Here is an 18,216-nt window from a genome sequence, read left to right as displayed (position 1 = left end):
TTTTCAACTGTTTGATTTCAAAGTCGCTGAGTTAGGTGTCATTTGAGATCTGTAATATTGCAATAATAGAAACCAAGAAATAATCACTTTGGAATCTTTTAGAAAGTCAAGCTGAATAAAACATTAATTTCCAAATCATAAATTCCAAATCTTTGGAGCATGAAACATATGCCTCCATTGACATCTAAACTAAACAAAACAAAAACTGCTACCCTACAATACAAATCCTATCACATCAAATACATTTTACATGAGAAGGGGAATGAAAATGCAAAATTAACATGGGGCAATTAACTAGAGTTGTACAATGCATTTTCTATAATAGGCAAAAGAATATACATTTCCACGAATCTAACTACATCAAATTGTAGTGTTTAGGCATCATCAGTGTGGTTATCATTGTCATGGTCGCCTTCATAATATTCATCGTCACGCTGGATATGCTTATCTTGGGAGTGCTCTGTGAATTCAAGAGTTAACATAAAGAAAGCAAAATCAGAGTTAGATCACTTGTAGTTCCACATTTGAGCATGTTGTGTGCTTATAGTCAGATTTCTACTTACGATCCACACGCTCATCTGGATTTTGCTCATCTTCATCAAAATCAGGAATATAAAAGTCAGGCGGTACCTACAAAAATATGAAAATTTTCAGACTCCAGGCAAGTCACTATCTTTCACCAGAAAACTTCAGCACCCATCACAATCATGGCTAGATGCATTCAATGCATTTATAATGACAGTTACGGCACATAGCAAATGCAGATGGCTCTTTTTTATGCATTGGAGAAGCATTGACAATGATGGTGTATGATTGTCGCATAACAATAGAAAGCTGAAACTGCCCTTTTCATGATTGTGTATTTTCAAGATCAACATAAATCGCAAAAAGGCAACCACTATATGGAGCAAAACGTATCTCAAATGCAGTGCTGAGGCATTCCGAGTACATATAAACACAAAACATAGCATGTAATTATGTACACGTACCATGTATGCGTGTGTTCTAGATTACTTGGCAACATGAAACACCAAAAGATGCACTTGACTTACCTCTTGCATCTGTACACCGGGAGCATGCTGGAGGCAACGAAGATTTTCCATTACTTGCATTTTTATGGTGCCAATGTACGATTTGCTATTCAGGTTCTCCTGTTCAATCAATGACAGGTTATTTGAGCAACATCATGATGCCAATTTGTTAGCTGTTTTACTACTTTCTGAAAATGCTTAAGGAGACATGACACGACCGAATCAAGCAATCTGGTCATCTTATGGTTAATACAACTGTAGTGTGACAAATGGATATAATATTGTAAATAGATTTTGAGGAAAAAGACTCCGAAGCTTGAGCGACTAAGATGATGATATGCTGGGCAAGTTAAAAAAAAAAAAAGCAACAAATAATTTCAACTTACTATGTGCCCACTAGGAATCTTCAGTGAATAATCAGGGCCAAAATATTTGATGTAATCATTGTCTGGTATATCTGCAATTATTTACAGATTAACTGTGTGAAATAAAATTCTTACTAAAAATATCAAACCATTAAGCTCATTTTCAATAATATTGTATATGCAGATAACTTGAACTTCTTTCTAGAAAATGTGAACCATTAAGCATATTTCCCATAACATCATATAAGCTGATATTTTCTCATTCTAAGTAGAAATCAATTGTTAAACAGCTCAAGTCCAAAGCAAGGAAACAAATTCCAACTGCAGCATCCATATAAACCTTGCAAGGTTATTATCTAGTCACACTTTTGACCAAAATCACCAAATATTAACGTGAATGGATGAAACTACTACATTTTCTACTTCTTTTTATCAGGTAATAGAAGGTTTTCTAATTTGCGTACACAAGATCAGTTCAGTATATGAAGACTAATTCTCCCTTTCTTTATGTTTTCTGTGAACAATTGCTAAAGACTCGGCTTCCAAGTTTCTGATGAATCCACCCAAGGTGCTAAAGGATTAGTTGCAAAGGACGGTTTACTTGGTATCCTTGTATATGATAGTCACACACTTAATCCCAAAAAAAGTGGGTTCCGATATAAGTGAGGAGTTCCACGATATACCAAATTAACCTTCAACATCAAATTCGCTACACAGTGAACATCAGTCCACTATCTAGCTCAAACATGGAAATAAAGATTCTTCTCTGCACTCTGTCCGTAATGCAATTCCTTTGCTCACAGCCAAGTCAAGCTGCAAATGTTTTGTGCTGTTCGAATCCAAATTATTCCAATACTACTTTTTTTAGAAGCATTCAAATTAACGCAAAATAGTTTTCGGGTTTAAAAAAGGAATTTTCAGGTTCTCTAAAACCAGAAGTTCTCTAAATCACATATACCTATACATGCATACAAATCTCGAACCTGACCAAAAGAACTACCTAATATCAAACATAATGCAAGTGTAACAATAATAACTAGAACTTAATACCGCGGATATCAGTAAACTGTCATCCTGTTCTGCATAACCACAACAGGGAGATAACCATTTTTGCATTTGGATCCCGACTAAGCCACTGACAGTCATGAGACATTACAACAACAAGCATAAGAGGCAGTGCAAAAACATCGTGCAAAAGTATAGCCAGCTATTCATACCATTAGGAAGTTCTGTGTCCAAAAGAACTCCTGTTTCCAGAGCCCAACAACGGGCAACATTCTCTTTTGTGTATCCCCCACCTCCAGTTACCTGTAAAAGGTCCCATGCAGTCAAACAGATGCAGGTAATATGTTATGAACCAGAAATGCAATTTGATTTGAGAAACACCCACCAGCAGCGGCAAATTAAATTTCTTCACAAACCTTACACATTCAGCATGTCCTGTAAGAAGTATACATTGATAGAGATAGATTAAAAATCACCAGAAGACAAACCAATGCATTTACTCTAACCAAGAGCTTAATATTGAGAGTTGAACAACAATCCTGAAAGTGTTTAAAATGAGAAACCAAATACAAGTAAAAAAGCACCATCAATGGAGAGGTTGAAGCAGCCCAAACGATCACCAGCAAGCGAATCTGCTCCACATTGCAGAACGATCGCGCCAGGTAAATATGTTTCGACAACCTTTGAAATAATCTATGAAATGACATGTTGCAAGCAAAATGCTTTAATAAATAACCAGAACATAGTAAAACTAATATGGTAGAAACTTTATTTATGAACTTACTGTTTTGAAGAGTCTATTAAAACTGCCGTCATCTATTCCATCCTTGAGAGGCACATTTATGGAATAGAATCTTCCATCTCTTTCCCCTGTATCCTTCAGAATAAAACCACGGTAAGCATAGCTAATGGTGTTCATAAGAGGGGTCTTCCCTAAATGCAAGGGGTAGGAGTTTCATCCTTATGGATGAATTTACACTATCAAGAGCAAACATAAAATTCAGATGCTCCTGTGGTATAAATGAATTTCAATGTTTACCTAGGCTGTGCGCAGCAACTAAAGAGCCAACAACGATTCCAAGTTATTGAACTCTTTGCCATAAATGAAAGGCAGTACATGTGTTTCTCAGGAAAACTCATCTCATCTTAGTTATTGGTTTAAGAATTTGGCAATCACAGTTCCAAAAAAAATTTGGCAATCACAGACAAACTATGCCGGCAATAACTGAGTAGGCCAAAATCCCCATTTTCCTAAATTTCCCTTTTTTAGCATTTTATGATAGCACAAAGGGGGGGACTCTGCCCAAAAAGCAGTGCACAACAGGGCATAACCCAAGGAATTTATAATAATGGCATGTGATGACATAAAAGCTACACAACTTGAGAATGTCTTGATGATGTACATAGTATTATTAGGGCCCGTTTTGTTTGCTGCATAAGCTAATATAATACATGTATTAAACATTAAACAATGTTTAAGTTATACATTGTTCGGTTACTCGTTTTTGTTGTTTCCTAAACTCTGCTTTAGTCATACATTGTTTGGTTACTTATTTGGTTGTCCTAAACAATAATATCCGTATAACTTATGCAGGAATCCTGTTGCCCTAAACAATAATACCCGTATAACTTATGCATATGCAGGATAGAATGTGGAATAAGAATGCAGATTAACAATACATGGATTAAAGCTATTAAATGACAAAAATAACCCTTCATGTATGTAGTAACCAAAATTTTATTTTGTCAAAAATCAAAAACACGTTTTGAAATATACACACTTTATAATTTTTAATACAAAAAGCTAAAATTTCACTAATAAATTATCTCTAAGAGGAAATCTTTATATTACAATCCCTGCATTACAATCCTTCATTACTAATCCCTATGTTACAATCCTTGTATTACTAATTCATGTATTACCCTTACATTACAATCCCTGCATTACTAGTTCCTACATAACTTGCTTCTAAACAAAATCACTCCTTAATGCAGAGGTAATTTTTTTTGCATACAAGGTGTACATAAAGCTGCATATCTTGAGAAGTATCAACGTTTTCACTGCTTTTAAAGCTGAGATTAGTAGTAACAATATCAATAATTGATTTACATCCAAGCTCTTTGCCTTGATATTAGATTTTAATGACAAGGTACCTAATGTTTTATAGAAACTACTCTGGTTGCCACTTTACTTCTTTTCCGACAAATTATTTCACCTTTTTCCCTTGGAGGAAAACCCAATATATCAAAACTTGCACACACTAAGCATGTTATGGTTTCTAGATCGATATGAAATGCTTTTCTTTATAATGTTCCTGCCCTGCGCACTTTGACATCTATGGAGTACCTGAAACCTTTCACCAATACAACGCTCAAGGCTTAGGCAGGTAGAAATAATTCATCTACGGTCGTCATTGTTGGGATTCAAACCTTTGTCCCCAAGGTTGTTACTCCCAACTCTTCGACTGCGAGCCACCCTCAAAGGGCTTACTATAACATCCTTTTAACATTTCACATTTTGACATTTCAAAGATTCTTCTCCTATGTCTTCATCTCTAAACTAGGTAATCTCTTTTAGGAATGGAAGAAGATATTTTTTATAGCAGAGATATCAAAACCAACTTGCACGCACATCGACCAATCTACCAGATATCTAATACCTTCACCAACAGAGGTATTGGGTATGGGAGGAGTAATCCTACACACTTCTATATCGAATAAATAAGCTTCATAGTTCTTAATCTCCATATATCCAAAAGGTTGTAGAGTAAGGTACAATCACTGTAAAAAATAGCACAAAAGAGTCGACAAAATTCAAATGAAGCCATACGAAATTAGCTCATGTAAGTTTGTCGAAGTTAAAAGAAAAATCTAGAGAACAAAAAGAAGAATAAACCGTGAATATAGAAGTACCTTCATATCACCAGTTCCAGGAAAGAACTTGTCCCCATACTTGTGGAAACTAACAGTCATAACCCTGCAAAAACATTTACTATTAGAAACTTAAGATTCCAGGTGTAATATTTTGGACCGCACTAATTTTGGTAAATATTTATCCCTAGTTAAACACGTCACCCAAAAAAAAAAAAGGTGAACTTTTTACACCAAAAAGATTTATATAAGGCTGACCTTTAACAAGCACCTAGCAGAGCATTAATGCACTTACCAAATTTCAAAGAATAAATAACATTTGAATAAAAATGTCAAAGCAATAGAACATAGCAGCAAAAATATTCCAACTGTGCAGTAAGCAAGCAAATCAAATGGTTAGAAGCCATTTTAAAAATTGAGTATTCAACTGGTGCCTAGGTTCGAGCTTCATACACACAGCTACTGAATATATAAGCAATTTAATTTTTCAATTGAAAATGTGTAGCTTTAATTTATTCCTATATGAAGGTAAGACAGAGATGCTCCTGAGAGGCTGCATCTACAGTATTATAAAAGAACTTCACCACGGATTTCTTACTAGCAAAGTCGATCGTCATTCAGCTTCTTGGAGTCTCAGTCTAGACCCAATAGCTACTACTTTAAACCTTCATGTGGATTTAAGATTTATCCTCAGGCTTGACATTACAGAGAGAGAGAGAGAGAGAACAGAGAAGGAAAAACAAAAAATTGGAGAAAAACTACAGAAAATAGTGCCACCTGTCAGTGAAATAAAACGCCTCTTCTACACCATCACCGTGATGCACATCAATATCAATATAGAGCACCCGTGGATGATACTTTAGAAGCTCCAATATCCCCAAAACTAGATCATTGATATAGCAAAATCCTGAAGCCGCACACTTCTTGGCATGATGCAATCCACCAGCCCAATTTATTGCAATGTCACAAAGCTGATTATTCAATCTACGTGCAGCATCTGCCACTAATCTTTGTTAGCAAGTGAATTTGAGACTCCAACAGAAATAGCATGCTAACAAGGCCGATTTACCTATTGTTCCACCAGCATATATTTGACAAAACTCGAATAAGTTGTCAAATACAGGGCAATCTTCTCCAAGAGTATCTGATAAGTAAACACAGGCAATAGTTCAACATCACATTATTCAAACAAATCATCCAAAAAGAAGTGATGCTGAAAGGCATAGTCTCTAGAAAAGATAATGATATCAAAATTAGTTTCCATTTTGATTTTATGGTGAGTAGTTAACTACACCTATTCACCAGACTAGAAAAAGTTGGGAAAAGACCAATCAACCAAGACATAGACGACAGTTCAAGGAGTCCAGCAAGCGTGAACTATGAAGATATACTCCTGAGAAAAAGGGTGGTTCTATGATAAGTAAAAGTACGGCATATTTTCTCTTTATCTCATTAGGTAAATTCTCATCAAGAAAAAAACAGCTCTTTAATTGTAGAAAGTTCTTTAACTCTATCAAAGGTTTGTTGGACTCACTTCTAACATATGTGATGACTAAAAAAAAGGGCAACCCGGTGTACTAAGCTCCCGCTATACCGGGGGTCCTCGAAGGGGCCGGACCACAAGGGTCTATGGTACGCAGTCTTACCCTGCATTTGTGGAGGGTTATGTAGCAAATTATAGCATGAGAACTGAATGGTGCTTGAAAATTTCCCTTAGACCTCATTGAAGTGGAATATGGAAACACATCAGGGGTCTTTGGCAGAATATTGTGACCAAAGTCAGATTCAAAGTGGGTAGTGAAATGAAGTTTCCTTCTGACATTTTCGTACGCGCCAGAATCGGAGGTTCTGAATTGGTTTAGAATATAATGGGTTATGCCGAGTTCAATAAAGGAGGCATTGCATACACGAAAGTAACGAAGTTGCTTTGACTACAAAACCATGCATGTCTCTTGGAGCTTTTTTTTTTTTTTTTTTTTTTTTGATAAGGTAAGATTTTATTAAAAAACAGTATCAAGATGATACTGTGAAAGTACAAGGAAGAAGCAATCTACATTACATTAGAAACCTAAGTAGTCTAGCATGTCCACCATGTTATCTAAATTCATAACAATATTTCCATTTTTCCAATAATACAACTGGTGCAAACAACTATATTTCACAGATTGCAACTGCTCCTTTTTGCCTTCAAAACACCTCAAATTTCTTTCTTTCCATATAGTCCAAGCCATGCATGTCTATTGGAGCTAATTGGATGATCGGGCTGAGGGCTGCCCCCTATTTCCCTCACTCTTCCTTTTTCCTAATATGAACCTTGAGTCATCCAAGCTTTTCTGACTCGACCTGGCCTGGTCACCCTAAAAGGTTGGCACTTCAAAAAATCGAAACTCTCAGCCGTAGTTTGGAGACCTATCTTCAGTAGGGGCCCTAGTCTTTTAATTAGAGTAGCGGTCACGAGAGAACAAAGCTGGAATTTCAAAAGGAAGAGAAAACACAATGCATGAGATGTAGCCCCCACTAGCTATTATATGGGTTCTGGGGAGGAGGAGGATATGAGAGCTTTTGAAGGGGTCAAGAGTCATTTTGTACCTGTGAGGAGTGGTCTCATGTCTCTAGTTTCCTTTTGGTGCACTCATGAGGTCCTTGTTTGTATAAATGAGTGGGTGACTTTTGTAAAGAACCATATTTTGGACTAGGCTTCTCTACTTTTTCGTATACTTGTATAAAAGACGGGCCACGGAAGAAAATGTAGCAAACCAAAGACCATATGAGGTGGTAGCATGGTTCTCATGGGTAACCACTTATGATATGTCTCATTATGGACAACCTGCAAAGAGGTTATCACTTATACAGATGCTAGTTGTGTGAAAAAGAGAATGAAGATACCTAGTTCCAGCTCACTATCGACTAGTTTGGAATACTTTTGGGAATGCAGTAGGCCACCCCTAAGACAACCAGAAAGTTTCACCCGAGCTGGAACATAAGAGGACTGAACAAGGAGAAAAGAAGAATGTGGAATTCAATCCCCCCATATATATGGAGTGCATGGAAGGAGAGAAACTAGACATGGTGATGAAATCAAAATATTTATATTTACTGGATGGCTGGAGTAAATCAGAATGAATAGATGAAGTTGACAAACTAATATAGTTCATTAGGTCCCAAAATTAGTAGAAAGGACTACTTTTGTACATCGTTGTAGTATTTAGCACCCTCTTACTAATAAAAGGAGTGGGATGGTGGTAGTTGTTCCATATGCTCACCTCCAACCTGCCTCCCTTCAATCTCTAGAAATCTATGAAGACTTAGCGGAAACTAGAGCACAAAAAAAGATTAATTTAGGTGGTACCAATTACATGGATTAAGATCTGGTCATGTCCATACGTTCTCTAGCAAGAAAACTTTTTTGTGCTAGAGAACCTAATTTTTTATTATTCATTGAGACATGTCTGAGTGGAATAACATGGATACTGAGGATTCACTGAGGACTCAACTAGCTTAGTATTTAGGTCTAGTTTTTGGTGGTGGTGGCGTGCTTGTATTATCGAAGACGATGAGTACTAGTGCAGCAAAATTCCTATGAATAAGTACGCAGCTCAAAGATGATATTTTAATGAAGAAGAGATGAAATAAGACAAAGTTCAACACTTACATCTTGCCATTTCACTAGGGAACAAGTGCTGAGTATCTGGGGTTATTCGGTTCAAGAACTCTACATAATCAGCTGAATGAAACTGCGCTAGCTCCACTGGGTATGCTTTATGAGGCCTCTACACAGTGCAATAAAAAATGTAAACCCAAAAAAAAAAAAAAAGTTAACAGTCAAAAACACACCTGAACTGTCACTTTTTCGCGAGTTTCACACCCCAACTACCAGTTGTTCTCTTTTCCTGTCTGAACTATCACCATCTATGTATTAAAACACACCTCGACTAGGCCAACTACTAGCTGTTCCATTTTCCTACCTAAACTATCACCATCTACTCAACTAGGTATGTTTTAATACATAGACAGTGATTTTTTTTTTTTTTTTTTTTTTTTTTTTTTTGGGGACAAGGTAAGAGACATAAACAGTGATAATTCAGGCAGGAAAAGGACATAAATGGTAATAGTTCAGGTAGGAAAAAAGGGAACAACTGATAATTGAGGTATGAGATTCGCGAAAAAAGTGATCGTTCAGGTGTTTTTGACCATTATGTCAAAAGATTTATAAACTTCACAAACACAGAAGAGAAAAGGTAAGAGTTACAAACATAAACTTCCATCTTGCTGTGTAGACCATAGGCTAGAACCAGATGATGAGTCATACACAACCTGTGTGGCTTCATTGGATGGTTTGGACCAAAGTATACGCTTCCGACATCACCTGTAACAAAAAATCAGCTTACATAAACAACAACAACATAGTGGGAACAGGGGTAGGCAGAGCAAATCTCTGTCCGGATGAATTTAAAAATCCTAAGTTGGAATGTAAGGGGGTTGAATGAGGATGCGAAGAGGAGCACTATAAAATCCCTCAATCGAAAGTGGAAGGTCGACTTGCTCTGTTTGCAAGAAACAAAAATTCAAGGCATCAATAGCAATACAGTTCAGCAGCTATGGGGTAATAGATGGGCTGATTGGGTGGAACTTGAAGCAATCGGTACAAAGGGGGTATGATAGTGATCTGGGATAAAAGGAGATGGGTGAAAGTAGACTCACATCAGGGCTGCTTCACAATTACTTGCATGCTTGAGAGTACAATTGAGAACTTCAGGTGGTGCTTCACTGGCATCTATGGGCCACATACAAATCCGGAAAGAGAGGAGATGTGGGATGAACTAGCAGGGATAAGGGGATTATGGGAGAACCAGTGGGTCCTAGGGGGTGACTTTAATGTCTGCAGATTTGAAAGTGAAAGATTCAATTGCACAAGGAGATCAAGAGCAATGGAGACATTCTCAGATACAATTCAAGACCTTGAGATCATTGATTTGCCATTGCAGGGTGCCCAATATACTTGGTCCAGAGGAGACAACAATCAACAAGCAGCCAGAATCGATAGATTCCTCATCTCACCAGAATGGAGTGATTCTTTCAAAGATGTGCGACAGATTGCAATGCCCAAGGTGATCTCAGACCATAAACCAATTTTGCTGGAAAGTGGGGACTGGGATGCTACTCCCTCCTATTTTAAATTTGAAAACATGTGGCTGGAAGTAGATGGCTTTCTGGATAAATTGAAGACTTGGTGGCAGAACTACAATTTGAATGGAAGGCCAGACTTCATTCTTATGCAAAAACTGAAGAGCCTAAAGAAGGATATCACTAACTGGAACAAGGAGGAATTCGGGAAGTTGGAGACTAGGAAAGGCAGAGCACTAGATGAGCTGATGTTACTTGAACAGAACACAGAGGGCAGGCAATTGAGTGTGGCTGAGGCTAGTCAAATGACAAATTTGAAAGTCGAGATACAGCAGTTGGCCAAAATAGAGGAGATCTCATGGAGGCAGAAGTCCAGATGTCTTTGGCTCAGGGAAGGTGACAGAAACACTAAATATTTTCAAAGGATTGCTAACTCAAACAGGAGGTCCAACAACATAGACAAACTACTGGTGGACAATGTCATTATTGAAGATAAGGAGACAATTAAAAGGAAGACATTGGAATTCTTTGAAAGACTGTATACTGAACAGGAAAGCTGGAGGCCAGCTGCCAACTTTGATGGAATTGCATCCATCAATACAGAAGAAAGCAACACTCTAGAAGCAGCCTTTGAAGAAGAGGAAGTATTAGCAGCAATCAAGTCAAGTGCTCCTGATAAAGCGCCTGGACCTGATGGTTACACTATGGCTTTCTACCAGTGCTCTTGGGAATTTATTAAGGCAGATTTGCTAGCAGCTATGCAGTATTACCACCAACATTGCTGGATGGTTAAGTCCTGCAATGCCTCATTCATAGCACTTATTCCCAAGAAGAAAGGGGCAATGGAGCTCAAGGACTATAGGCCAATTAGTTTGATTGGGAGCACATACAAAATCATAGCAAAGGTTCTTGCAGAGAGGCTGAAAAGAGTGATGGGAAAACTAGTCTCAAACCAACAGAATGCTTTCATAAAAGGAAGGCAGATCACAGATGCCTCACTCATAGCAAATGAGGTGCTTGATTGGCGATTGAAACAAGGGAAAGCTGGACTATTATGCAAATTAGATGTGAAGAAAGCTTTTGATCAATTGAATTGGTCTTACCTCATAGCTATACTCAGGCAGATGGGGTTTGGTGATAGGTGGATAAAATGGATTCAATTCAACATCTCTACTGTGAAGTATTCAGTCCTAATCAATAGGAGTCCAGTAGGTTTCTTCTCCCCACACAGAGGCCTAAGACAAGGTGATCCCCTATCACCTTTTCTGTTCATTCTAGCTATGGAAGGGCTAAGCAAAATGCTGGATAAAGCTAAGGAATTGCAGTGGCTGAGAGGTTTTGATATAGGAAGGAACAGAGCAGTTAACATTTCACATCTACTTTATGCCGATGACACTTTGATTTTTTGTGAGGCTGACAAAGAACAGGTCCGGTATCTAAATCTCACATTGCTCATCTTTGAAGCAGTCTCAGGGCTTCACATTAACATGCTCAAAAGTGTAATCTACCCTGTTAATGAGGTGCTGAACATTGAAGAACTGGCAAGCATATTAGGTTGTAGTACTGGAACTTTTCCTACCACATACTTGGGTTTACCACTGGGGGCTAAATTCAAGGCAAAGGGCATTTGGAGTGGAGTCATAGAGAAGTTTGAAAAGAGGCTTGCTTCTTGGCAGATGCAATACCTTTCAATGGGTGGCAGACTAACACTAATCAATAGTGTGCTTGATAGCATACCAACCTATAGTATGTCACTCCATCCCATCACCAGTAAGGCTTTGGAACAGCTGGACAAAATTAGAAGGAACTTTCTATGGGAAGGGAATAACACCACTCACAAATTTCATTTGGTCAAGTGGGATAAAGTCTTGCTGCCAAAGGATCTGGGAGGCCTGGGCATCAAAGACCTTGCACTACACAACAAATGTTTACTAATGAAGTGACTATGGAGATACACACGAGAGGATCAGTGCCTATGGAAGGATGTCATTATTGCCAAACATGGAGCCTTGAACCACTGGTGTTCAAAAGTCTCAAATGAACCTTATGGGGTTGGTTGCTGGAAGAGCATAAGCAAACTATGGGATGTGTTCTCTCAGCACAAACATCTGGTAGTAGGGAATGGCCAGCACATCAGTTTTTGGAGAGATAAGTGGTTGGGCAACACCCTCTTAAGGTTGCATACCCCAACATTTTTCAGATAGCCAATGAACCAGATGCTACAATTCAACAACACAGAGATGGAAACACATGGAACCTCAACCTAAGAAGGAACATTCAGGACTGGGAGATGGAAGAACTGATCAACCTTTTAGCAGCACTTCATAATGCCACAATCAACAACCTGGTGCCAGACCAACTAAAATGGGGGAATAGGAGGAAGGGGGAATTTTCAGTTAAGGTTGCATATAAACTTCTTGGCCCTCAGAATGCAATCACAGCTCATTGGCCTTGGAAGCTTATTTGGAAAGTCAAATTACCTCCTAAAATTAGTTGTTTCAGCTGGACAGCACTACATGAAGCATGCTTGACCCAAGATAACCTAGCCAGAAGGAATTTTCATCTGGCAAATAGGTGCTATATGTGTTTGAAGGTAGCAGAATCACACAACCACCTTTTCATACATTGTCCAGTGGCAACAGAGTTATGGAATATGTTTATTACACTTTTTGGACTCAATTGGATCATGCCACAGAGTATCAGGGATGTTTTTGAAAGCTAGAGTTGCTGGAAAGTTGATAGCACCATCAAGAGAATCTGGAAGATGATACCTGCTGCTATTTTTTGGAGCATCTGGAATGAAAGGAATAGGAGATGCTTTGATGGAATATCAACTTCATTCCAATCTTTAAAAGCTAAATGTCTTATGTTTTTGTATAGTTGGGTTTACTTGTCCCCAATAGATTCCCCTGTTACCTTTATGAACTTTATCAACTCCTTAGCTCTTAACTAGACATGTACTGGAGATGATAAGTTCCTTTTGCTACTCTACTTCTGTAACTACTATGCATCCACTTGATGCCAGCAATGAAATTACTTACTTTATCAAAAAAAAACAACATACCCACAGAAGTGGGGTTTGGGGAGAGTAGAGTGTACGCAGACCTTACCCCTACCTTTGTGGGGTAGAGAGGTTGTTTCCGATAGACCTCGCTCAACGACGCAGTACCAAAAACAGGTTAAACAGAAAAAATATCAGCAACAACATGGCAAAATAAACACACCAATGAAGCGACAGATAACAAATAAAAACGAAGGAAGGAATACTACGCAAGTACAAAATAGTAATACTACTAATACCGAGAGAGGAGACCAGCCCCCTGTCTCTCCCACATAAAGTTGCTACAACACTCGGCTACCTACTAACCTTCTAGGAGCGAATCTAAGTATAAAAAATGGGTCACGTAAACCCATGGTCACCCGACTAAACTCAGTATATCATATACTCCCTCCGTTTCAATTTATGTAAACCTATTTCCTTTTTAGTCCATGCCAAAAAGAATGACCTCTTTCCGTCTTTGGAAAAAAATTTACCTTTATACAATGATTTATAGTCACACAAAATATATATGCCTCATTTTACACCACAAGTTTAATAATCTTCTCTTTTTTCTTAAACTCCGTGCCCAGTCAAATAGGTTCACATCAATTGAAACGGAGGGAATATATAATACTTAAAATATATCTAAGATTAACTGAAGGAACACATGATCAAACTAGACTGAGTGGAGCACTGGCTAAGTGCTGGGTTTAATCTCTTAAGGTTGTGAGATCGAACCCTACTAAATGCACTTTTGCGTCTTTTAAAAATAAAATAAAAATTCTAAGGTAAACTCATCCTGTTGAAATCCTGAATTCGCCTCTGTAACCTTCTACCCTAATCCTCGGCCTCCAAAAGTGCTATAACAAAAAATCAGCATATATAAACAACAGAAATGCTAACAATCAAAATGAGCAGGATTTTAGGGTTTGTGAAGAGAAAACTATACCGTCATAGAAGTAGGAGATTTTGTCCTTTGACCGCATTGTAGACTACCGGAGATTTCGCCGGCGGGAGAGATTCTCCGGCTTGCAGTCGGCTATTTGCTGTGAAATGAACACAACGGACGATTTGTGGGTTTATATCTCTGTGTATGTAATTCGGAAAAAGAAAAGCTCATTGAGTAATACTATATTATTATTATTATTATTATTGATAAAAACTTTGCTAATTAGCTACTACTATTATTTAGCTTTATGTTAAAAAAATCAGAATTAACTTAGTACCTGTAACTTGTAAGTACCTTAAATTTATGAAATTATGTTTGTATTCATTGTTTTTAAAATTATGTTATATGGTGTCATAAATTCATGGTTATATAATTATGAAAAAGTTCAATTTTTGTAACTACAGATTTGGTGATTTTTGCGGGATTGCATATTTTATTTCTCCATTATACATCTACCCTCCACCAGTCCCTAACTACCCCCACCTACTACGTCTTACCACCACCCAACCCCGCCCTACAACCACTCACCCCCACCCTACCACCCACTACCACCCATTACCCCCACCCTTATCGATCCCACAACCACCCACCTCTCCACCACCAGTACCACCCACCAATGACCATCTCTACCTACCACCTACTTATTTTTTAAAGTTCCTATTTCTGCTTTATCTGAATTTTATTAATATAAATATATAATTATTAATTTCTAATTAAGAGTTTAGGGATATTTTAGTAAACTTACATGTTATTATACAATACCAGACAGTCAAACCAAACAATAAAAATGTTCTTAAACCACAACAAATGATATAGTCTATCCAAACATTGTGTTCATTAATACTATACAATACAATACAATACAATACCATATTGTACCATACCATACCATACTGTACATTAATGAACCACGGGAAACAACCATCCAAACTGAGTGTAAAATAATTTGGATTATATTAGATTGATCAATTGAATGCCCCTGTCTTGGGGGTGGTGTTTAATTTTTGACTCTGTTGGGATCAGACCCAGAATTTCTGGTTTCGTAGACCAGCGAATAAGGGTATTTTGGCCCATAATTTTTTATGAAATGAGAAGTAGGGACAAAAATTAAAGCCGTGCAAAAAATTGTATTAAATTCAACATATATTAGTCCAAATAAATAAGGTGCTAATTATTGCAAAACTAACTGAAATACCCCCCAAGAACAAAATAATTACCCGCCCCATGCCCCTTCTAAACTAATTACCCGCCGTACCCTCGCCCAAAACTATTTACCCGACATGCCCTCCTCGCCCAAACCCCTTCCTCCATGATATCATCGCAGTATATTTATATATCATGATGATATCTTGGAGGACTAAGAGAACGAGTGAAGCAGACCTATATGATACCGTCTCAGTATATAAATATACCATGATCTGAGAAGTGTCTCATTGAAGAACTGAAGCAGTCCTTCATGATACCATCATGATATATGTATATAAGACGATGGTATCGCAGAAGTTTTTTTTGAGAAAAGTGTGTCATTTTTAATAAATGAACATGATCATTCATAATACCGTCTCGGTATATTTATATATCATGATGGTATATTGGAGGACTAAGAAAAGGACTGAAGCATCTTCCATGATACCATCTCAGTATATTTATATACCATGATATGGTATCATGGAGGACTAAGAGAAGGACCGAAGCATCTTCCATAATACCATCTCAGTATATTTATATACCATGTTGGTATCATAATTGGAGGCATCTCGAGTAAATATTTTTAATTTTTTATGGGGGTACGAAAATAATAGGGGTATGGTTGGATAATTATTTTAGTTTAAGAGGCATCCTTGCTCTTTCCCCTTAATTATTTAAGTCTAACAAATATGGATTTAATTGAAAAGTCCATCCTACTCAAGCTCATTTAATTGGATTGTAAATGACGAGCCCTTTTTGTTAAACCCAAGATGATGTCTTATTTAAGAGGCTTAGTTTGGTGCCACATGTAAAATGACATGCCAGGCAAGTCAGTGAATGAGCCAATAGGGTCATGACACATGTCAAAATGACACAACATACATAGTCAAATCAAAGGCCAATGAAAATACGTGTGTACAAGTGACAAGTTCCGATCAATCAAATATTACCATGTCAACTTCAATCTGATTGGTCGAGAGGAGTTCGCCTTTATCACAATTTCTCCATCCTACAACTATAAATAAGGGTATCATAATTCAAGAAAAGGACGGGAATTCTAATAATAAGCCATAGAGAGCTCTTGGATCAAACGCAATTCTCTACAAGATTCAAGCAATTAAGTATTTCTCTAGAAGTTCTAAAGATCAAGACGAAGATTCAAAATCAAGATTCAAGCAGTTCAATTCAAGTACAAGTCAAGATCAATCAATCAAATTCAAGATCAAGCTTAAAGCCATTGAACTCAATTACTTTCCTTCCAAAGTTCATCTTACACCATTAATGCATTTTGACCTATTAATTACTTTTCGTTTTTTTTTTTTAAATTACCTATTAATATTTATATACAGAATTATGTGAAATTAGTTGAGCACTTCCTTCAAGAAAATAACTTATTCTAGACATCCCCAGTGATTCTTTTCACCTTTTATTTTCACTTTTTTAAAAATAAATAAATTTTGTGACTAATGATTAGTAGAAATTGTTTAAATTGATTCGAATCTTAAAAATACCCTTCCTATTAACGGTTGTTCCAAAACAAGAGAAAAAAGACCAATTTTGCCCTTGTTCATATATATATTTTTTTCCTTTTTTTTGTGTGTGTGTGTGGGGGGGGGGGGCGCCGAGGTGAATATGTGAGAAATGTAATAATCTCATAAGAATTTTGGTCTTTTTTTAAGCAATATTTAGATTATTTAAATTATTGTCTACATAATAATATAATATATAAATTATATATGTAATTGAGTATTTCAATACAATATTTGATATTTTTGTATTTTTCCATAAAAACCGAATATATATATTTTTTTAATAAAAAATACCTATCAAATACCGTAATATCGAAATTGAAATGTCAAAAATTCCAATTTCGGTATTATGAAAGTTTACACACCCTTAGCTTCTTGTCTTAACATTTATGGTTCTTTTCTTTTTAAATGTCCGTGCATTTTTTTAAGAAAGAATAATATATTTTGAGGAGGAAACATGGTTAACAAAATGTGAATAGGATGCAATCCTTGCATGTTAATGAAACAGACATTAGTATGTCGACAATTTTTTTTTTAATAATATTATTAGATATTTTACGATCAAAGTAGTCTTTTGAAACGGTTATCATCCCATTTTAACCCGGGATCGAAATTAGGAGCATGACATATTGGTGATTCCTATTTATTGATTTATTTTTTAAGGAGTCGCCACCTAATTGATTTTAAGGTGAATTAGGGCACCTAAACATTAACTAAGGTAAAGCTAACTAAACCTCCGTTAATGGTCTGCTTAACCAGTGTGATTCTAGGTAAGGGTTCTATATTATCCTAAAGGGAAGGGGTTAGGCATCCTTTAAGATCCGTTAACTTACGGTTATCCGACCAAACTTAGGTTAATTAATTAAGAGTAAAGACGCAAATATGATACTTAAAATTTAAAAAATGGCTTGTAAATATTGCTATATTTTTTTTTTGAAGGAAAATGTAACAATGTTGTTTAAAACTTACAAAAATAATAATTTGCATAAAAAGATGTCTTTAAATACTATTTAGAATAAGATTTATAAAGGTTGTTAAAACTTTAAATGAGAATATATAATAATGCTATATAAGAATGAGATTTGCAAAATATATTAATTTGTATATAAACAGA

The 18,216-nt window shown here is 36.6% G+C and overlaps 1 protein-coding gene across 2 annotated transcripts; it reads right to left on the bottom strand.

The window, feature by feature from the left end:
* Window positions 1-114: 114 nt before the first annotated feature.
* On the bottom strand, window positions 115-14,538 carry LOC132065446 (histone deacetylase 9). 2 transcript variants are annotated; one of them, XM_059458845.1, is made up of 14 exons: window positions 14,386-14,538; window positions 9,526-9,638; window positions 8,925-9,042; window positions 6,342-6,416; window positions 6,050-6,269; window positions 5,315-5,378; window positions 3,186-3,278; window positions 2,986-3,094; window positions 2,787-2,836; window positions 2,614-2,704; window positions 1,418-1,488; window positions 1,053-1,151; window positions 564-630; window positions 115-460 (listed from the first exon to the last, which is right to left on the bottom strand). In XM_059458845.1, the coding sequence occupies exons 1-14, from the start codon at window positions 14,420-14,422 to the stop codon at window positions 375-377; spliced, it is 1,293 nt and encodes a 430-aa protein (XP_059314828.1). In that variant the 5' UTR covers window positions 14,423-14,538; the 3' UTR covers window positions 115-374. The 2 variants fall into 2 exon arrangements, with proteins under 2 accessions (XP_059314828.1, XP_059314829.1); XM_059458846.1 differs by lacking the exon at window positions 14,386-14,538 and adding an exon at window positions 13,507-14,343.
* Between the last annotated feature and the right edge of the window lie 3,678 nt (window positions 14,539-18,216).

Source organism: Lycium ferocissimum, chromosome 7 (assembly GCF_029784015.1).
Source record: "Lycium ferocissimum isolate CSIRO_LF1 chromosome 7, AGI_CSIRO_Lferr_CH_V1, whole genome shotgun sequence".
Classification (NCBI taxonomy): domain Eukaryota; kingdom Viridiplantae; phylum Streptophyta; class Magnoliopsida; order Solanales; family Solanaceae; genus Lycium; species Lycium ferocissimum.
Note: the sequence above shows the minus strand (reverse complement) of the source record. Positions and strands in the feature narration are given on the sequence as shown.

Excerpts from the sequence above, each read along its gene's own strand:
- LOC132065446 (XM_059458845.1), bottom strand. The coding sequence starts at position 14,422 with ATGCGGTCAAAGGACAAAATCTCCTACTTCTATGACG. Across the intron at positions 5,379-6,049 it reads GCGTTTTATTTCACTGACAG|GGTTATGACTGTTAGTTTCC; the intron begins GTGGCACTATTT and ends ATGTTTTTGCAG. Across the intron at positions 1,489-2,613 it reads GGACACAGAACTTCCTAATG|ATATACCAGACAATGATTAC; the intron begins GTATGAATAGCT and ends AAATAATTGCAG.